At 41.1% G+C, this 23,314-nt stretch overlaps 1 protein-coding gene across 9 annotated transcripts in view; it reads right to left on the reverse strand.

Moving 5' to 3' along the window:
• Window positions 1-77: 77 nt before the first annotated feature.
• CIT (citron rho-interacting serine/threonine kinase) overlaps window positions 78-23,314 on the reverse strand; it is a 213,677-nt gene continuing 190,440 nt past the window's right edge. For 7 of the 9 annotated variants that reach the window (XM_077159980.1, XM_077159985.1, XM_077159984.1 and 4 more), the window contains 4 exons: window positions 11,782-11,860; window positions 11,484-11,663; window positions 3,510-3,813; window positions 78-2,445 (listed from right to left, as the gene is read on the reverse strand). In XM_077159980.1, coding sequence (XP_077016095.1) covers window positions 2,422-2,445; window positions 3,510-3,813; window positions 11,484-11,663; window positions 11,782-11,860 — 587 coding nt within the window. In that variant the 3' untranslated portion in view covers window positions 78-2,421. The remainder of the gene's footprint in view (window positions 2,446-3,509; window positions 3,814-11,483; window positions 11,664-11,781; window positions 11,861-23,314) is intronic. The other 2 variants (XM_077159987.1, XM_077159981.1) reach the window with 1 other exon arrangement.

Raw genomic sequence — 23,314 nt, forward strand, 5'->3', positions numbered from 1 at the left:
CTTCTCAAGGTGGATATTTAACTATTCCTTTTTTCTCTTCTGTATTCTGAATAAAAAAGTAATGGAGAAAAAGCCTGTACTTTTGGAGACCTAAATTTTATTTATGCTAATAAGCTTCTGACTGCAATTTCATGTTACACTATTTCCTGCTGGGATCTTGGGGTCACGCAGAGCTCCCCACCCTCCAGTGAGGACGGCTGTCCATCACTACTACCGTCAAAACCGAAAGTAAATGTTGAAAAATGCACCTTTTACAATAAAAAAGTAGAAACCAATTCAATTTCCTTTTTTTTTTTACGAATATAAAGTTTCTTGTAAATATGTACAGTCTTTTGAGCTAGTTCTAAAGCAGGAAGCATTTCACAAATGAGACACATGATACACATTTTCAGGGCGGAAGAAGCCCCTTTCTCGTGGAGATCCTAAATGAAATGCCAAGACTGAAAGACCAATTTTCAGTGAGCTTTCCAAATACTTGTGGACCAAGAGACACAAACTTCAGCAAACATTCAGTCAGATCTGCCCTGGGGGAAGGAGGTATGGAGGATGACTCCAAAGACTCCAAGCGACACATAAAACACAAGGGCGTGACACTTGCCAAAGGTGCTACGACATGGAGGTTTGCGGGAGCTTCAACAAGAAAGCACTTAGGTTAAGAGACGAGCAGGAAGGAGCCAGGATTTGGGTCAGGTTGCAATCTGGAAAGTGATCTGATCTGGGAGTGCATGGGTTGAAAACATGGTTATCTTCACTTGCTGTGGTGGAAACAGGTCTCCTCTAAGCCTACCTAAGATGTGCCTTGGTGGTTCGAGGCGTACCTAAGAGTCATGGAGAACCCAAAGTAAGAGATGCCTTGTGGGAGATTTAAAGGCAGAAATAAGGCCGCTAGTTAGCTTGCCAACTGCAAAACCTCTAAGTTGGTTCTAAACCAGTTGCCAGGAATCCCGCACTTTGGTAGAGGGCGAAGAGAAACAGCATGAGCCGCACTGTACCTAAGGAGGGCTCCCCACGCTCTGCAGAGCTGAAAGAGTTGAGCTGCAGCTTCTTTCTCAAAAACTTCCTGGTCTTAGAGCTAGTCCCAGGGAAAGGCTCATTTGGGAAGTCACAGTTTCATAGGGTAGAACCGGCCTGGATTCTGTGTGAACACAAGGGAGTCAGTCGGCAGGGAAGCGTGGAGGTCTGAAGGGAAACTGAGTTTTGAGGTGGTAGTTTGCTGAAATCCTTCTCTGGTCGTAAGGCTTGAGCGTTTGGTTTTTTGTTTTTTCAGTGCTACAGACTGCAGCTTGTTACAGTGGCCAGTGATTTGGCAAATCGTCAAAGGGTATCAATTTGACGGGAACTATGGGATGGTATTAATACATTGGCAGAGCAACCCAAGGGGGTCAAGCCAGGTTGGGGGCGGGGGGGGGGGGGGACGGGTAGGCAGCACATGCAGAGAACCGCCATGCAGAACTCCTGGACAGGGTCTCCACCCCATCCCAGAGTGGGGAACAGAACACTGTCATGGACCGGAGGGAGGTGCCCCCGGTCCTCTCCCTGACCCAGAGACCCATTAATGCTGGGCTCAGAGCTATTGCATGCTTTCCTGGCCAAAGCTATATGGGAAGCAGGGACAGCAGGCTCAAGAGATGACGCTGAGGGGTGGGGAGGGAAAGCGCCATGAGGTTCCTTGGCCCCAAGTCACTGCCTCCGAGCTGAGGCCTGGTGACCTCTGATGACCTCTGTACATTCTCAGCTGGTGGAAAGGGAAGTCGTCAAGGCCATAAAAGGCAATGAGAACAGTAAACATTTGGCTACGATACCACCCTGGGTAAATCAGGGCCATCGGTGAGGACGGACGCAAATGAGAATGAACCTATGAAGTGTAAGAGGTTAGCAAATTGACAGGGACTCTTCTACAATACGTTTTAGTAGCAAAGACCCGATGGTGTGGTCCAGCTAAAAATGACTACAAGAGGAAATACTATTCAAATCTATTAAGAATGCTGTTGTCTGAAAAGGAAAAAAAAAAAAAACGGAGGGGGAAAAAAAAAAAAAGAAAAGCCAACCAGTCCTAGGATCTTAAAGTAGCTATGAATTAAGATTCTAACCAACTTTGTAGTTAGCGACTTGGTTGGTTTCCTCTGATGAACTTGTACAGGCTTAAGCTAGATACAAAAGTTTATGAAAGCTTTGAAAGAGTAACAAAGTGCAAAGAGAATGACTGCAGGAAGGTGTCCGCAGGAAGCTGACGGCCCCCGGAAAGCCTCAGCCACCTGCGCCTCCTGGAGACGGGAGTGTCCGTCCGAGGCGGGTCTGAGCCCAGCTGTGCCGTGTGGGGGCCGAGCAGATGGGCGCTGGAGTCCCCTTCAGCAGAGTTCCATAGTTTGGTAGGTATTCTCCTGGAGACTGAGATGAGGAGTCGTTTTTTCTGGCTGAGTTTTATACTGAAGACTGGTCCCAGACCTAGGAGCAAAGAAGGAAGGTAAGTTTTAGCAGTCTGAACCTGGAAACTGCTGTGCTTGCTTGCGCAATCAAACCAGTTGTGCAGCCCCCCTGCCCATCCCTTCTGGCCTCAGCAGTGCTCTGTAGGGCAGCACCGCCAACAGCCAGTCTGAAAGTTTGAGATCAGTCACATAACATTTACTGAAAATCCCCAAACTTCTTTTGTGCCCTGTATGTACTTCTGTCATACACACACACACACTAACTCAGAGGGGATGAGAAGAAGCCCTGGATGGCTTGTCCTCTCTCTACTGGCAGAGGTGCTGACAATGCCCTGTAGATGGCATTAGAAGGAATATGTGATTCAGAAAATCTGCCCCAGGTCCCAGAAAGGTACGTCTTCTGTCCCAGCTCCAGGAACTGGCAAGCCTGCTGAGGGGGCATCTCGCTCTTGGGCCCTCCCCCACCTCGTGGGAGCCTCTCACCTGTTCCGTATCCATCTGTCTCGTCAATTGCTAACTTAAAATAGAACAGATAATACAGGCATGTGACTTTAACATCTCAAAAAGTTTTAAATTTCTCCTAAAAGGTAACCACTGTTACCAGCCAACCAGAAAATTCTGTGTGGGTGTGTTTATGTGTTTTTCAAAAATAAGCTACCCAACATCTCCAATTGTATGTTATCATGTGTTGGAAAAGGGAAAATATACATACGTATTTGTTTGATGTGCTCAGACTATCTCTAGAAACTGGTAACACTGGTTGCCTCTGGGGACAGCAAGTGTTTGATCGTGGAAGGGAAGGCCATACCCTGCAGCAGCTTTTACATTCTGAGAAACATGCACACAAATGCACACTCCCCTTTTTAACCTCACATGCACATTTCCCTTTTTAACCTCACACATACCATCCACTTGCTTAAGGAATCTCTTCTTAAAGTATATCTTATTCCTAAACTCATTTTAAATCTCAGACCGTGAATTGCAGTAATGGAGTTCCTCTTTGACAATGGTGGCCCCGAGGGGGCCTGGACTCCAAAGCCAACCCTACTCCGCCCCCCACCGATGACGAACGCGCAGGCCCACCTTGTTGACCTGGGACAGTGGGGTCCGCACGGCTCCCACGGGCAGCCGACCCCTGCTGCTGTCATCAAACAGCCTTCCGGGGGAGCGCTCCCTCCGCGTGCTGAGCATCCGGCCCGGGGATTTCTCTCGCTCCAGGGGGCGGCCCGGAGACTTATCCCTGCGCAGCTCCGTGCGCCCCTCTCGGTAGCGGTGGGGTGTGCTTGGCTCTCGGGGGTGGCTGGGAACTTCGGGCGGTGCCGGGCTGGAAGCCACACGCTTGGTGATGTGCTCGTTGTAGGTTGGCGGGCCGCGCTTGTTGGGGCTGCTGACAGTGAGAGAGGGAGGTGCCCGCTGAGCCCTCACACCCCAACAGGCACTGCCCCTCTTCTCTGAGCAGCACCCCCTGCTAATTATTGGAAATAGTATTTGACCTGGAGCTCTTTGGTCTTTCTGTTTGTTTTATTTTGGTGGTGAGGACAGGGAGGAAAGCAGAAATGACAAGATAATCAAGCTTCCACGGTTTCGATGCAGGCGTTTTTTTTTTTTTGTTTTGTTTTTTTTACAGAGCTGCTGCTCTGTCAGTCCCTGTGCTAAGCTTCTGCACACTTTATATCTCATTAAATCCACACACAGCACCTCTAGAGATAGCAACAAACAGGACCTTCACAGGACAGACAGAAAAATGGAAAGAGAGAGGGGTGAGATGACTCCCCCAAGCTACTGAGGGGCAGCACTGGGCTTCCAGTACAGGTCAGTCTGACTTCAAAACCCCTACGCTATCTCCTGCTGACGTAGTATTTTCCAAGAGTCTGGGAGGCACAGAATTTAATCTTCATTTAGGGATTAAGCCTCCAACCCAGGAGCTGGTGACCCGCAGAGCCCCTGATGCCAGGCAGCGCTTTGAGAAAGTCTGTCTTCCTACTGGTCAGCTGCCCTATCTGTCCTACTCAGGGGCCCGGCATCGGTCACTGCTCCTTCAACGTGGCTTTGCAAGAGTCTCTCTGGCACCCAACACTGATGCTCATGCTCAGAAAGTCGATCAACTGCAACAGGAAGACAGAGAGGTGCAGGGAACAAGCCTGATATAATGAGGAAACTGAGTAGACAAGACAAAAACAAGATAAATGGCTCGAAAAATGTTCCTGTCCCCAAAGGTTGAAGGTTAATAAAAAAACAAATGGAAGTCGTAGGACTTTTTATACCTCCACCCCATTGTGGCCTGGATTTCTTCAAATGCAGTCTTTGGCAGACATGGCCCTAACCACATCCTTGAAGAAGCAGGACCCAGTAACACAGAAAGAACTGAAGGGCAGGTCTTGAAAGTCCATTTCTTCCCACCCCTGATCAGCAGAAAAAGTACTGGGGTTCTTGTTATCTGAGTGTAACTAATGCTGGAAAAAGGCAATCTACTTTAAATGGAGACAAACTTTTATAGTGAAGAATACTTGAAAAGCACATTTTTCATTGACTGGGGCTTTATTTAGGAAAATGAAATTAAAAATCGGGAAAATAAATTTATTTTAGCCCGTATATAAATATGTTTTTTTTTGGCATGGGTACATACCAGTACATGAACCCGGGCCTTCAGCACGGCAGGCAAGAACTCTGCCTGCTGAGCCACCATGGCCCGCCCCAGCCTGTAGATCTTTCAAGTCTGAGTTATAATTGCAATTACAGGCTGATTCTAAAAATGAACAAAGTATGAATCAATGTTTATTTATTTTGCTCTCATTTTCCCAGCAAAACTGTATCATATTGGATTTATGCACCAAGATCATAAGAAGGTCATTTCTTCAAAAATTATTTGAGAGCATCATTGATATTCCCAAAGACCTATCCTAATTCTTGTTATTTGACTCTTTCCTTTGGAAGAAGCTATCATTTCATGAACTTGTTGAATTTTTTCTGGAAATATTGGTCTGACAGAACTTCTTAAGTCAATGCCCGTAATTAGGAAGCAACTGACTAGCACAGGTGTTGGCCCAGTGGGGAAGAGAGACACCAGAGCCGGCTTGTGGGGAAATTGCAGACCAATGCCTGATTTTGTAAATAAGGCTTTGTTAGAACACAGCCATGTCCATGTATTTATATGTTGTCTATGGCAGCTTTCGCCCGACAAACACAGAGTTGAGTGATTGTGGCAGAGCCTTCATGGTTCACAAAACCTAAAGTATTTGCCATCTGAGCCTTTTCCAGAAGAAGTTTGCCCATCCCTGCCTACAGTGAAGCAGAGAAGCTGGTAAGCAGAGATAATTTTATAAGTAGTCAGCCTGTTAATGAATATTTTCATGTAATTCTCATTTCCCCAAGAAATTGTGACTATGGAGATCCAGATGACAAATGCTCAGAAAGCTAGAACCCCCCACGTTGTCTGTACAGCAGTAAAATTTGTGATACTTCAGATTTCCACATGTTAAAATTGAGGTTTAAAAAAAAACTGAGGTTTATTTGTATCTCTAGCCATACGGCTTTGAGATATGGAAAACAAAATTTATTGTTAAACAAAATAAATAAAATTTATTGTTAAAAAACAATAAATTACATGTAGGTGCCCTACAATAAGCCTGTTTGTAACATAAGGGAAATTATAAAGTGTGTCCACTGGGGCCCATCATAATGCAAGTGAGAGGGTGTTCGCTGCCCAGGGGAAGACGGATGGCTCAAGGAAGGCCATTCCAGACATCAGCTTAGATTAATGGGAAGAAAGAAAACACCCATCATTTAAACCAAGTGGGCAGCCTTCCATTGCCATATCCATTAATGACCGATGATCTACCACGTCAATTTTGTATTTCTCGCAAAGAGTTACATTTTCTGCTCTGCTCAACAGACCACAGCCATGAGCGCTGCCATGAATCATGCCCCGCAAAGCTGGCCTTCTACATTCTCACTTGCCCAAGCAAGGGAGAGCAGCCAAAAGACTGTTCCATAAGCCAAGAAACAACTGGAGACTAACTGCTGATTTTTCAGTCATGCCTGACAACAGCAGGAAAGCAAAGACATCATTCCTGCCCTTTGGATACACAGGTATCGGAATCACTTTCAACCACAGAATGAGCAACTCCTTGCAGGGAGACCATACAGCCTCAAAAGGAAGGTGCCTGGCCATCTAACTATTAAGGCAAGGGGGAAAAAAATCTAATTTCTATACTTTGTTGTGTGTACGTATATATGTGTGTGCATTACTGTGTGTGTTTTAACTAAAACTGCTTTTGGTACAATGTAGAAACTACTTAAAGAAAACCTAGACATCTTCAGGGGAGGACTGTAGCCCTTTTAACAGCCACTCCTGAGGCAGGGTCAGGCCAGAAGAATTAGGAGTGCCTGGCTATTTAGCATTTCTGGTTTTTCCGCAAGTTCCTAGGATTAAAACTATGTGACCCAACATTTCAGACTAATTAGCTCTTCTACATCTACAAAAGAAAGAATATTCACTAGGAACTCAGAACATTACAGTGATGACTGCCTTTTCCAGGGCATAAGAATTGGATAATATTAGAGGTGGTCCCGCCACCGAGTTGTGGGCTCCTTGAGAGCAAGCACAGTTTATACTTCAACTCTGCCTCTCCAGCCCCAGGCTGGTGACCATTTTAGCAATGTAGGGTGGACATGAGGGCTGATAAACCCATCCAGAAAACTGAAATCCTAGGTTGATTACATATTCTTCTGGGTAAAATAATTTCAGACCTTCTTTGTGGTCCAAGGTCTCAGCCTTCCCATACACACAAACCTGGCTCCCACTCCTTTCTAGCCCACTGGGTCAAGATGAGGCCAGTCCTATTTCCACAGAATGCGGGAGAGAGGAAAAATGGGTACAACCTCCAGGAAGTAAAACTCAGCAACATCTGTCAGAATGTCAGGCATTCATTTCCCTGTTGCCCACGTGTTCCTTTTCTAGGTATTTCTTCTACAGATGCAAAACATGCAAAATGAAATATGGACAAGATCATTTACTACAGCAACAGACTGGAAATAACCCAACATCAACTGATAAAGAGTGATTAAATAAATTAAGGTACAGCTATATGAAGGAATGCTGTGCAGGTATTAAAAAAAAAGATTGAAGAACAATGTCCACAATTAACTACAAATATAAAAAAGTGCTTTCATCAACTAGAACAGATGTAGGACACAATTATATGGAGTTAATAAAAGGTGTATGGGGAAAAAAGGCACCTACTGCAAACCATGAACTATAGGTAATAGTAATATTTTAATACTCTTTCACCAAGAGTGACAAATGTACTATACTAACACTATGGGTGAATAATATGAGGGATAAGGAGTATGGGAAGATTAGGGTTTTCTTTTTTCTTTTATTTCTTTTCTAGAGTAATGAAAATGTTTTAAATTTATCAGGGGCTATATGCCCAACCATGTGACGATACTGTGAACCAGTGACTGTACACTCTGGATGGTTTCTATGCTGTGTGAATATATCTCAGTAAAATTGCATTAAAGGGGAAAAAAAAAAGAATGGAGAAATATTCATTATACTGACATGGCTCAATCTCCAAACTATATTATGGTACAGAATCATGTGTATACTAGATATTATGGGTTGAATTGTGTCCCTCCCCCCCCCAAAAGACAAGCTGAATTTCTAAGCCCCAGTACCTGTGAATGTGACCTGATTTGGAAATAGAATCTTTGCAGATACATTCAAGTAAAAACAAGGTCATACTGACTTAGGGTGGGTCCTAATCCCACATGACTGGTGTTCTTACAGAAAGAGGACAGACACGGGGAGGACGGGCAGGTGAAGGTGGGGCAGAGACTGGAGTGATGCACCTACAAAGAAAGGAGCACTAAGGACTGCTGGCAAACACCAGAAGCTAGAAGAGGCAAGGAAGGATTCTCCCTACAGGTTTCAGAGGGAGAAGGGCCCTACAGACACCTTGATTTTGGATTTCTAGCCTCTACAACTGTGAGATAATACATTTCTGGTGCTTTGATAAACCCATTTTGCGTATTTTGTTAGAGCCACCCAAGGACACTAAGGCATCGTGCTGTCACTTCTGCTAAAAATGACGAGGAAGGCGCACCTACAGAGTGGTGGGACAAGGCCCTCTGGAGCCCTTTCCTCCACACTGGCAAAAACTCCACAAAATCAGCTTTTTCAGAATTCTGGACATTAACCAAAGGCTTGCAAGAATCCGAGGGGCATTTGGTCAAGAAAAAAAGGCCTCGTGACCACACTAGGTATGAAAACCAGTAGCCTCACAGCCACTAGAGAGGAAAGATCAAGTTTGGAGCTGTCCAGTAGGGGCCATTCATAGGGAATGGTCACTGTATGACGCATCTGCTACTCTCTGAAAAATCCCACTTGCAGGGCTTGCCCAGTGGAAAAGCCTATTCCTTAGGCCGTTGTTCAAAAAACATTGGTGGCAATTATGTAACATCATAGCTGCCTTTCCTGCAGAAATTGAAAAGCACACCCTAAAATTCGTATGGAACCTCAAGGGACCCAGAAGAGCCAGGACAATCTTGATAAAGAAGAGTACAGTTGCCTTCACAAAGCAGCCACCTCATCGGCCGGAGGACTTGTGTGTCCTGATTCCAAAACTTACTACACAGTTACAGTAACCAAAATTGTATTTTACTGCTTTAAGGATAGACATATAGCCCCATGGAACAGAAAAGACAGCCCAGAAATACACTCTCACATATATGACCAGCTAATTTTTGCAAGGGTCTCATGACTAATTCAATGAGGAAAAGATAGTCTTTTCAATAAATGGTACTGAGAAAACTGATATCCACATGGAAAATATTGAAGTTAGACCCTTACCTCATGCCATATACAAAAAAAAAAATTCAAAATGAATCAATGACCTAAATAGAGGAGCTAAAAATATGAACTCTTAAAAGGAGCAAACATAGAAGAAAATTTTCATGACCTTGGATTTGGCAATGGCTTCTTAAATATGACACCAAAAGCACAGCTGACAACAGAAAAAAAAGATGAATTGGATTCATCAAAATTAAAACTGGTTATGCCCATACCAAACTTTAAAATTTGTTCTATAACTACTTGTTAAAATGTACTTGGAAATTTACTGCTTTTTTGTATATATGTTATATTTCACAATAAAAAAGACTTTAAAAAAACTAAAACTGGTTGTACAAAGGACACTCTCAAGAAAGTGAAAAGATAACCTACAGAATAGGAGAAAATATTTGTAAATCATAAAACTGATAAGGGACTTGTATCCAGAATATACAGAAAAATCCTACAACTCAACCAGAAGTCATATCAATTTTAAAAAGGGACAAAGGATCTGAACAGACAGTTCTTCAAAAAAAGATACACAACAACTGGCCAGTAAGCAATGAAATGATGTGCAATCTCATTCATCGTTAAGGAATTGCAAATCGAAACCACAATGAGACCCCATACTTGACGCCCACTAGAATCAACAGACAGACAATAAGGGCTGGGGAGAACGGGAAGAAGCCGCAGTCCTCAATCGCCACTGCTGGAAATGTCAAACTGTGTAGCCAATTCGGAGAACAGTTCGGCATCTCCTCAAAATATTGAGCACAGAATTACTAATACGACCCAGCAATTTTACTCTTATGTGTATACCCAGGAGAACTGGGAACACGTGTTCACACACTTTAATATGAGTGTTCACAGCAAAAAAGTAAAAACAATCCAGATTTTACAGTCCATCAACTGATGAGTGGATAAACAAAATGTGGCAAATATCCATATAATCAATTATTTGGCCATAAAAAAGAATGACATACTGATAACATACTATGACACAGATGAACTTTGAAAACATTACGCTAAGCTAAAGAAGCCAGACACAAAAGGCCATGACTGTACGATTCCATTTACATGAAATGTCCAGAATAGGCAAATCCATAGAGACAAAGTAGATATGTGGTTTTAGGGGCTGGGAAGAGGGAGGAATGGGGAACGACAGCTAAGGATACAGGGTTTCTTTTTTCCTCTAAGATTAGATTGCGATGATGCAAATGTATACTAAAACTCATTGAACTGTCTACTTTCAAAGGGTGAATTTTATGGTATGTGAATTATATCTCAATAAAGCTGTTTTAAAAAAAAGAAGGGGAAGCATACAGGTACACACACAGACCACACATTTGCTTATATATACATCAAGGGTCTCTAAAAGGAAACAGGGAAATTTAAATGATTGTTTCCTTCCCACACAGGGAAACAGGTGGCAGTGGGTAGAGATGGGAGGCAGACGGCAGGAGAAGAGACTTTGCACCATATTCCCTTTTATACCCTTTGAACCCTATGCCATGTGATTTGATTGGATTACTAATTCAAAAATTAATAAATACATTTTTTATTTAATTAATAAATACAATTTTAAAAGGAGCTTGGTGCAATCACGTTTAAGAGGTCTCGGAATTCCACAGAATGCATCGGCAATCTCGGAATCCTGGGCTGATCTCAAGGTTTCACACTCTGGACCTTCTCCACTCATGACTTGCTCCCCTGCCTGAGCACTCCACCCCGTCCCCTCCTCCCACCCATTTGTTCTGGAAAATCCTCCCTGACCACCCCAAGAGGTACCCTGCGCTTTAAACTTTCCCTCTCGGAGCCTCATCTTTCTGAGCAGGGCTGAAACCACCAGACTGCTCACACCTCTCTCCCACTGGGCTACGAGCACCATCAGGGAGGCACCAAGTCTGACTTATTCACCGTTGTTTCCTGAGAGAAAGGCCAACAGCAAGATATTTGCTAAGGTAATCAATGCATAATTCCTGCTCCATTCTGAACAGAGGCGCCGAGAAAGGTGAGGCCCTTCCTACTTTTACAAGGGAGCATGTGAAGATTCTCCTGTTGATTCTCAAGGCCTATGACACTCAAAGCTGTGGAACTCAGAGAAATGAGTGCTTTGAGTTCGCAGGCAAAAACTGGGAAACCCACAACCAGTTTAGTAAGATTTCTTTCTACTTTTCAGGAAAGCATTTTGTTTCCTGCCATGAGGAAGATGAGTGGTACGGTACCTGCGGGAGGTGGAGGGAGGGCGGTGGTGGTCAGTGCCGGACTCCTTCACCAGGTTTCCTTTGCAGCAGATGATCCTTAATTTATCTTGGTATGAGGATGCCAAGTAAATTGCTCCTGATGAAATCGCAGGGCCCAGATAGCGCGGGTTAGGGATTTCCAAATATGCTCGGGCAGGGGTCCTGTGGAATTCCAGATGAGCGTTTACATTGCAGATTACCCCCACTGCTAGGCAGGCTGGGAAGAAATACATGCCCCAACACTGCTCAAGCTTGCAAAGCACAGAAGGGCAATGCTTACCCCAGAGAAGAGCGTGCCTGGATCTCTATTACTTCGAGCGAGTTGAAGTGAGTTACAAACAGGTAAGGTTCTCTGTAGGCTGCGTGACAACAAGAAAGGAAGAGCGTGGGGCAAAGGGTAAAGAGAGAAGATTAAAGCCTGGCTGCACACATCCTGGACTATGCAATCCCACGCAAAGGAATTTATCCTATAGGTACACCCACCTGTCAGCATAATAACACACATACAAGATTATTTTTGGACATATTTGTTATAGCAGACAAGGGAAATCACTCAAGAGTTCATTATAATGGGACTGGTTAAATAAATTATGTTACATCTATGGAAAGCTGCCAGGTATAAAAACAGGAAGATGCTCCCTATTTAGCAAAATGGAAAAAGACCCACGGTATGTTGCTTAGTGCATTAGCAAGGTTCAGAATAATGTGTGAAGTGTGCTATCTTATTGAAAAATAAAGGGGCAGGGGATCAAAATACCTATTTTTATGTGCTTTTATTTGCATTAACAAGGGTGCAAATGAGGGATAAGAAACTTATAAAAGTGATTTCTTCTGGGGAAATTTGGGAGATGAGTAAAATGTGTGAGACTTTTCATTATATACCTGTTTAAATTATTTGACTGTATAACACTGCCCAAAATGAAATTTTTAAAAAAGCCTCTCCAATTCCCGGGGAAGATGGCAGAGTAGGGAACACCGGGACTGTCTTTCCATTCCACCCAAACAACCATTAAACAGACAGATACTGTCTGAAATGACTATTGTAAATCTCCAGAGACCAGAGGAACACTGTACAGCATTCAGGGAAGAGTAGGAGGAAGACACTGATAAATTATGGCACAGAACTATAAACTGCTCTCTCCACGCGAGGCAGCTGCTGGCGTCCATCCCCCATTCTCTTGGCATTGTGGCAAAGCCACTACAGGGATCAGATGCTGGCTAGATGCTGACAACAGCCAGGAACACAAAAACCTTCTTTGGCAAGAATGAGGAAGAGCACAGCCAATCACTGATCATGGCTCTTGATTAGCAAATTCAGACAGCTGGGCCACAGATCTAAGGGCAGCGATTGTTTTCAACCCCACCCCAGACAAAGGTGGCAGCAGCCTTTGTTTCCACCCTCCCCAGACAGGAGAGGAGGCGGGGAGATTTAAAGACACAGTGCTTCCTCAGAGCCGCAGGGGACCGACAGCTGAAGGGCTGCACTGAGGAGCAGCCAGAGATTTTGGTGTCCTCCCTGATCCCCTCCCCCAGGGACTCTGGAGCTCTTCGGCATCCCCTTTGTGGGTTCCTGGCCCTGTTTTGGCTGGGAAAGACCAACCTGGTAAATTCTCTCCGCTGTGCCCTCCTCCCAGAATTTGCCCTCCAGGCAAAAAAAAGCATGAGACAATGAGAAGAATGTAAAACCCACAGAGGGACAGTCTGGGAAAGAAGCCTATTGGCTTCAAATACCAAGGAGAGGGAGGTCTGTCTACTGGGAAGCAGAGCAGAGGAGAAAACCAAACTCTTGTAAACAGAGAAACTTCAAAATAACTAAAGAAAGAATAACACAGAGGCCAAGAAAGGCAAGGGAAACCTTGCACACTGCGTTTGCCTCAGGCAGGCCTTCCGGACAGGAGGGCTGAAGCTCGAGAAAATCTCCGTCTTATCACCAGCTGGCTACAAAACCAGGAAACAGACATTCCAGAGAGTAAATCCTAGAGCTAACATTGTACAGCAAAAGAGTACAAGATAAGCAAAGAAACAGGAAATGATAGCCTACCACAGGAAGAGGATAACAGTACAGGAAATACCACGAAGATGACAAGAATGTGGACATACCAAGCAAAGTCTTTAAAAAAATTGATCTTAAAAATGCTCAAGGAGATTAATTAAAGTGCAGAGAACAAAACTAAAGAGTATCAGGAAAACAATGAATGAGCAATGTGAGGATCTACGCAGATAGAAATTTTTAAAAGGAACCAAACAGAACTAATGAAGTTGAAGACTACAATAACCAAAATGAAAAATGCCCAGGAAGGTTTCAAGAGCAGACTGAATCAGTGACCCTGAAGACAAGACACTTGAAATGAGTTAAGCTGAAATACAGAAAGAAAAAAGAAATTTGAAAGCAAAACTAGCCTAAGAGAGCTATGGGACTTCATCAAGTACACCAATATATATGATATGAAGGTTCCAGAAGGAGAAGGAGAGAACAGGGCAGAAGGAATAGTTAAATAAGTAATGAAAGAGAACTTCCCAAACTTGGCAAAAGATGCAAATATGCATACCCAAGAAGCTCGGAGAACACAAAACAGTATAAACATGAAGGAAAATACACCCTCTCATATATTGACTACACTATCAAATGCAAAGGACAAGGAGAGAGTTTTGAAACAGAGAGCCTCCACTTCCTACCAGAAACCAGAGATGAAAGAAGGCAAACATGAGGAAATTAAACAACATAGTCTTAAACAACCAGAGGAAATCAGAAGAAAAATTAGGAAATACCTCGAGATGAATGAAAATGAAAATACAACACACCAAAACTTATGAGATGTAGTGAAGGCAGTACTAAGAAGGAAATGTACAGCTCTAAACATTACATTAAAAAGAAGACAGACGACTTCCTGGAAGATGGCGGCTTAGTAAGACGCGCGGATCTTAGTTTCTTCTCCAGGACACCTACTAGGGGAGTAGAAACGATACAGAAAGCGCCCAAAGCCACAACAGAGATAAAAAAGACAGCGTACCCCATCCTGGAACGGCTGGCTGGCTGAGAGAAGCAGCTCGGGTGAGATCGCCAAGGCGCGCGGGCCTTACCGGGCGGGGTGGCAAGCGGCCGGAGTTACTCCCTTCCCCCTTCCCGGGCCGGCTGGGAGAATTGGAGAGGCGGTCCCCTGAAACAAAGACGGCTGGCGCCCACACCACGCGCAGCCCCCGGACCAACTGAGAGAATTGGATCGGAAACCCCCAGGCTGCGGAGAACGGTGACGGGTGGGGGAGGCCCCTTCCAAACCCGTGACTCCCGGGGAACTGCACTCTCTCGGGCGGGCCGCTGCCGCTGGCGCCCTCCCGCCACGCTTGTTGCCCAGGGCTGACTAGGAAATTCGGACGGGCTCTTTCCCTGGCTGCGGCGACCAGCAACCCTCCCTGCGTTCGGACCCCGGGCCGGCTCAAGCCGTTTCGGCTAGCGAACCCCCAGGACGGCGAGAGTTTTCCAAAGTTTAAGGTCCCACAGCACCTTTTACAGGTGGGACCCGCAGACAAACGGGTGCCAAGAGCGCCACCTACTGGGCAGGATAAGAAAAACAGAACCCAGAGATTTCACAGAAAAATATTACAACCTTGCTGGGTCCAACACCAAGAGAAATCTGAATAAATGCCCAGACGCCAGCAGCAGAAGATAACTGTCCATGCTCAAAAGATTGAGAATATGGCTCAGTCAAAGGAACAAACCAATAGCTCAAATGAGACACAAGAGCTGAGACAACTAATGCTGAATATACGAACAGAAATGGAAAACCTCTTCAAAAATGAAATCGATAAATTGAGGGAGGACATGAAGAGGACATGGGCTGAACATAAAGAAGAAATAGAAAAACTGAAAAAACAAATCGCAGAACTTATGGAAGTGAAGGATAAAGTAGCAAACATAGAAAAAATAATGGATAGCTACAATGATAGATTTAAAGAGACAGAAGATAGAATTAGTGATTTGGAGGATGGAACATCTGAATTCCAAAAAGAAACAGAAACTATAGGGAAAAGAATGGAAAAATTTGAACAGGGTATCAGGGAACTCAAGGACAATATGAACCGCACAAATATACGTGTTGTGGGTGTCCCAGAAGGAGAAGAGAAGGGAAAAGGAGGAGAAAAACTAATGGAAGAAATTATCACTGAAAATTTCCCAACTCTTATGAAAGACCTAAAATTACAGATCCAAGAAGTGCAGCGCACCCCAAAGAGATTAGACCCAAATAGGCGTTCTCCAAGACACTTACTAGTTAGAATGTCAGAGGTCAAAGAGAAAGAGAAGATCTTGAAAGCAGCAAGAGAAAAACAATCCATTACATACAAGGGAAACCCAATAAGATTTTGTGTAGATTTCTCAGCAGAAACCATGGAAGCTAGAAGACAGTGGGATGATATATTTAAAATACTAAAAGAGAAAAACTGCCAACCAAGACTCCTATATCCAGCAAAATTATCCTTCAAAAATGAGGGAGAAATTAAAACATTCTCAGACAAAAAGTCACTGAAAGAATTTGTGACCAAGAGACCAGCTCTGCAAGAAATACTAAAGGGAGCACTAGAGTCAGATACAAAAAGACAGAAGAGAGAGATATGGAAAAGAGTGTAGAAAGAAGGAAAATCAGATATGATATATATAATACAAAAGGCAAAATGTTAGAGGAAAATATTATCCAAACAGTAATAACACTAAATGTCAATGGACTGAATTCCCCAATCAAAAGACATAGATTGGCAGAATGGATTAAAAAACAGGATCCTTCTATATGCTGTCTACAGGAAACACATCTTAGACCCAAAGATAAACATAGGTTGAAAGTGAAAGGTTGGGAAAAGATATTTCATGCAAATAACAACCAGAAAAGAGCAGGAGTGGCTATACTAATATCCAACAAATTAGACTTCAAATGTAAAACAGTTAAAAGAGACAAAGAAGGACACTATATACTAATAAAAGGAACAATTAAACAAGAAGACATAACAATCATAAATATTTACGCACCGAATCAGAATGCCCCAAAATACGTGAGGAATATACTGCAAACACTGAAAAGGGAAATAGACTCATATACCATAATAGTTGGAGACTTCAACTCACCACTCTCATCAAGGGACAGAACATCTAGACAGAGGATCAACAAAGAAATAGAGAATCTGAATATTACTATAAATGAACTAGACTTAATAGACATTTATAGGACATTACATCCCACAACAGCAGGATACACCTTTTTCTCAAGTGCTCATGGATCATTCTCAAAGATAGACCATATGCTGGGTCACAAAGCAAGTCTTAACAAATTTAAAAAGATTGAAATCTTACACAACACTTTCTCGGACCATAAAGGAATGATGTTGGAAATCAATAATAGGCAGAGTGCCAGAAAATTCACAAATACGTGGAGGCTCAACAACACACTCCTAAACAACGACTGGGTCAAAGAAGAAATTGCAAGGGAAATTAGCAAATACCTCGAGGCGAATGAAAATGAAAACACAACATATCAAAACTTATGGGACGCAGCAAAGGCAGTGCTAAGAGGGAAATTTATTGCTCTAAATGCCTATATCAGAAAAGAAGAAAAGGCAAAAATTCAGGAATTAACTATCCATTTGGAAGAACTGGAGAAAGAACAGCAAGCTAACCCCAAAGCAAGCAAAAGGAAAGAAATAACAAAGATTAGAGCACAAATAAATGAAATTGAAAACATGAAAACAATAGAGAAAATCAATAAGGCCAGAAGTTGGTTCTATGAGAAAATCAATAAGATTGATGGGCCCTTAGCAAGATTGACAAAAAGAACAAGAGAGAGGATGCAAATAAATAAGATCAGAAATGGAAGAGGAGACATAACTACTGACCTCACAGAAATAAAGGAGGTAATAACAGGATACTATGAACAACTTTACGCTAATAAATACAACAATTTAGAGGAAATGGACGGGTTCCTGGAAAGACATGAACAACCAACTTTGACTCAAGAAGACATAGATGACCTCAACAAACCAATCACAAGTAAAGAAATTGAATTAGTCATTCAAAAGCTTCCTAAAAAGAAAAGTCCAGGACCAGATGGCTTCACATGTGAATTCTACCAAACGTTCCAGAAAGAATTAGTACCAATTCTCTTCAAACTCTTCAAAAAAATCGAAGTGGAGGGAAAACTACCTAATTCATTCTATGAAGCCAACATCACCCTCATACCAAAACCAGGCAAAGATATTACAAAAAAAGAAAACTACAGACCAATCTCTCTAATGAATACAGATGCAAAAATCCTCAATAAAATTCTAGCAAATCGTATCCAACAGCAAATTAAAAGAATTATACATCATGACCAAGTAGGATTCATCCCAGGTATGCAAGGATGGTTCAACATAAGAAAATCAATTAATGTAATACACCATATCAACAAATCAAAGCAGAAAAATCACATGATCATCTCAATTGATGCAGAGAAGGCATTCGACAAGATTCAACATCCTTTCCTGTTGAAAACACTTCAAAAGATAGGAATACAAGGGAACTTCCTTAAAATGATAGAGGGAATATATGAAAAACCCACAGCTAATATCATCCTCAATGGGGAAAAATTGAAAACTTTCCCCCTAAAATCAGGAACAAGACAAGGATGTCCACTATCACCACTATTATTCAACATTGTGTTGGAGGTTCTAGCCAGAGCAATTAGACAAGAAAAAGAAATACAAGGCATCAAAATTGGAAAGGAAGAAGTAAAACTATCACTGTTTGCAGACGATATGATACTATACGTCGAAAACCCGGAAAAATCCACAACAAAACTACTAGAGCTAATAAATGAGTACAGCAAAGTAGCAGGTTACAAGATCAACATTCAAAAATCTGTAGCATTTCTATACACTAGTAATGAACAAGCTGAGGGGGAAATCAAGAAACGAATCCCATTTACAATTGCAACTAAAAGAATAAAATACCTAGGAATAAATTTAACTAAAGAGACAAAAAACCTATATAAAGAAAACTACAAAAAACTGCTAAAAGAAATCACAGAAGACCTAAATAGATGGAAGGGCATTCCGTGTTCATGGATTGGAAGACTAAATATAGTTAAGATGTCAATCCTACCTAAATTGATTTACAGATTCAATGCAATACCAATCAAAATCCCAACAACTTATTTTTCAGAAATAGAAAAACCAATAAGCAAATTTATCTGGAAGGGCAGGGTGCCCCGAATTGCTAAAAACATCTTGAGGAAAAAAAACGAAGCTGGAGGTCTCGCGCTGCCTGACTTTAAGGCATATTATGAAGCCACAGTGGTCAAAACAGCATGGTATTGGCATAAAGATAGATATATCGACCAATGGAATCGAATAGAGTGCTCAGATATAGACCCTCTCATCTATGGACATTTGATCTTTGATAAGGCAGTCAAGCCAACTCACCTGGGACAGAGCAGTCTCTTCAATAAATGGTGCCTAGAGAACTGGATATCCATATGCAAAAGAATGAAAGAAGACCCATCTCTCACACCCTATACAAAAGTTAACTCAAAATGGATCAAAGATCTAAACATTAGGTCTAAGACCATAAAACAGTTAGAGGAAAACGTTGGGAGATATCTTATGGATCTTACAACTGGAGGTGGTTTTATGGACCTTAAACCTAAAGCAAGAGCACTGAAGAAGGAAATAAATAAATGGGAGCTCCTCAAAATTAAACACTTTTGTGCATCAAAGAACTTCATCAAGAAAGTAGAAAGACAGCCTTCACAATGGGAGACAATATTTGGAAATGATATATCAGATAAAGGTCTAGTATCCAGAATTTATAAAGAGATTGTTCATCTCAACAACAAAAAGACAGCCAACCCAATTACAAAATGGGAAAAAGACTTGAACAGACACCTCTCAGAAGAGGAAATACGGATGGCCAAGAGGCACATGAAGAGATGCTCAATGTCCCTGGCCATTAGAGAAATGCAAATCAAAACCACAATGAGATATCATCTCACACCCACCAGAATGGCCATTATCAACAAAACAGAAAATGACAAGTGCTGGAGAGGATGCGGAGAAAGAGGCACACTTATCCACTGTTGGTGGGAATGTCAAAGGGTGCAACCACTGTGGAAGGCAGTTTGGCGGTTCCTCAAAAAGCTGAATATAGAATTGCCATACGACCCAGCAATACCATTGCTAGGTATCTACTCAAAGGACTTAAGGGCAAAGACACAAACGGACATTTGTACACCAATGTTTATAGCAGCATTATTTACAATTGCAAAGAGATGGAAACAGCCAAAATCTCCATCAACAGAAGAGTGGCTAAACAAACTGTGGTATATACATACGATGGAATATTATGCAGCTTTAAGACAAGATAAACTTATGAACCATGTAATAACATGGATGGACCTAGAGAATATTATGCTGAGTGAATCCAGCCAAAAACTAAAGGACAAATACTGTATGGTCCCACTGATGTGAACGGACATTCGAGAATAAACTTGAAATATGTCATTGGTAACAGAGTTCAGCAGGAGTTAGAAACAGGGTAAGACAATGGGTAATTGAAGCTGAAGGGATACAGACTGTGCAACAGGACTAGATACAAAAACTCAAAAATGGACAGCACAATAATACCTAATTGTAAAGTAATCATGTTAAAACACTGAATGAAGCTGCATCTGAGCTATAGGTTTTTGTTTTGTTTTGTGTTGTTTTGTTTTGATTTTACTATTATTACTTTCATTTTTTTCTCTATATTAACATTCTATATCTTTTTCGGTTATGTTGCTAGTTCTTCTAAACCAATTGAAATGTACTAAGAAATGATGATCATGCATCTATGTGATGATGTTAAGAATTAATGATTGCATGTGTAGAATGGTATGATCTCTAAATGTTGGGTTAATTTCTTTTTTTCCGTTAATTAAAAAAAAAAAAAAAAGAGAAGGGATAATTGGAGATGAAGGGATACAGACTGTACAACGGGACTGGATATAAAAACTCAGAAATGGACAGCACAATACTACCCAATTGTAATGCAATTATGTTAAAACACTGAATGAAGCTGCATGTGAGGTATAGGTTTTTTGTTTTTGTTTTTTTTGTTTTTTTTCTTTCTATTATTGTTTTAATTCTTATTCTGTTGTCTTTTTATTTCTTTTTCTAAATCGATGCAAATGTACTAAGAAATGATGAATATGCAACTATGTGATGTTATTAAGAATTACTGATTGTACATGTAGATTGGAATGATTTCTAATTGTTTTGTTAATTCTTTTTTTAATTAATAAAAAAAAAAAAAAGTTTCCATCCTAAAAAAAAAAAAAAAAAAAAAAAAAAAAAAAAAAAAAAAAAAAAAAAAAAAAAAGAAGACAGACTACAAATCCAGACACCAAACCTTAAAACTGGAAAAACTAGAAAAAGAAGAGCAATTTAAACCCAAAGTAAGCAGAAGGAAGGAAAGATTAGAACAGAGATAAATGAATAGAAAACAAAAACAAAAGATAATCAACAAAACCAAAAGTTGGTTTTTTGAAAAGATCAATAACATCAACAAACCTTTAACTAGACTGACAAAGAAAAAAGAGGTCACAAATAAAAATCAGAAATGAAGACGGGGACATTACTACCAACCACGCTGAAATAAAAAAGGACTATAAAAGGATACTTTGAACAACTGTATGCCAAAATATATTAGATTAATTAGATGATATAGACAAATTCTTAGAAACAAAACCAACCTACATTGACTCAAGAAGAAATAGAGTCAAAAAAATTAAATACTTTTGGTCCTCAAAGGACTTTTACCATAAAGTAAAACAACCAACACAATAGGAAAAAAATTTAGAAACCACACAGCGAATAAAGGATTAATATCCAGAATATATTAAAACAATTCTCCAACTTAACAACAAAAAGACAATCAACCAAATTAAAAAATGGGCAAAAGAGTTGAGCAGACATCTCCCCAAAGAAGATAAACACATGGCAAGAAAGCACATGAAAAGATGCTCAACATTATGAGCCATCAGGGAAATGCAAATCAAAATCACAATGAGAGACCATTTCCCACCTATTAAATTGGTTGCTATTAAAAAATGGAAAACAACAAGTGTTAGAGAGGATGTGGAGAAATAGGGACACTGTTTTGCTGGTGGCAATGTAAAACGGTGCAGCCACTGTGGAAGAGTTTGGTGGTTCCTCAGGGAACTAAGTACAGAACTAACAGCAATCTCACTACTAGGTATATACCACAAAGAACTGAAAGCCGGATGCAGGTATTTTCACACTGATGTTCACAGTGGCATTATTCACAATTGCCAAAAGATGGAAGCAACCATCCATCTTTGATTCCTCCAACAACTGATGAAGGGAGAAATAAAATGTGTTATACACATACACTGGAGTATTATTCAGATGTAAACAGGAATGCAGTCCTGATGTATGTGACAACATGGATGAACCACGAAGATATCATGTTGAATGGCAGAGAGAGTTCAAATAGAGTCGAGAGGATACTCTGAAGGTTGTTCTTATGTAAGCTTCAGGCAGACTCTGCTAGCTATCATCACCTGCCAACCCCAAACCAGAACCATTCCAGCCAATCCTAAAGAAAGAAACCCAAGGGCAATTTATAAAATTCCACAAGGCTTCCAGGCATTAGTGTAACTTGCCAGAAACCTACAAACTCCAGATGGGTCCCTGGTCCAGATAAGTCCTGAAACCTAGCCCAGCCTCTCCAGAACATCAGATAGTTCCATCTCCCTACCCCATATTAGTGACAAACCCTTCCAATATCAAAAATTTAAAATTGCCATAGTCCAAACAACCCCAATGAGAGGTATGGAAAGATCAAAAGTAATGGTGGAATTATACATAGTAGTTAGGACTTAAATGAATATGAATACTGAATCATTAAGTTGCTATCTCTGAGTCTCCAGTATTTTAGAGCGGCTAGAAAAACCTAAAATTGTGAAATTGTAACCCATGTCAAAGTCTGAAATATGTTCTACAACTAATTGTCCTGTGCTTGGAAATTTATAGCTTTTTGTATATATGTTATTATCCACAAAAAAAGAAGGAAAAAATGTTGATTGTGATAATAAAAAAGTATTTAAGCCTCTAGCCTCCGATATTCTAGAGCAGCTAGAAGGAAAAATATGGGAGGATTGTATGGTAGCCCAAGACAAACTCTGGGATCTATCCTGTAACCACTTTTGAAGAGTGCTTTGAAAACTATGGCTTTTTAATTTCTTTGCTTTGTATACATGTTATACTATACAATAAAAAAAGTTAAAAAAAAGTATATTAAAATGAAGTGGTCTTGGAGCAACTATAGAAGGAAAAACTCAAAATTGTGGAACTGTAACCCATACCAAACTCTGAAATCTGTTCTATAACTACCTGTAAAAATGTACTTTGACATAGATTGCTTTTTTTGTATATATTATATTTCACAATAAAATTTTTTATATGTTAAAAAAAAAAAGATATCATGTTGAGTGAATAAGCCAGACACAAAAGGGTAAATATTGTTTACTCTCACCGCTCTGACAATTAGAAGAAGCAAACTCAGAGTCAGAATCTAGAATACAGGTTACCAGGGAACAAAATGGGGATAGGGAACAGGAAGTTAAAATATACAGTGTTCTTGTTTGGAATGATGGAAATGTTTTGGTAATGAAGGGAGGTGATGATAGCATAACATTGTAAATGTAATTAACAGCACTGAAATATATATCTGATTTAACAGGGGAAATACTATATTATATTATATATGGTAACAGAATAAATTTTTTTTTTAA

This window comes from Tamandua tetradactyla, chromosome 5 (assembly GCF_023851605.1).
Source record: "Tamandua tetradactyla isolate mTamTet1 chromosome 5, mTamTet1.pri, whole genome shotgun sequence".
NCBI lineage: Eukaryota > Metazoa > Chordata > Mammalia > Pilosa > Myrmecophagidae > Tamandua > Tamandua tetradactyla.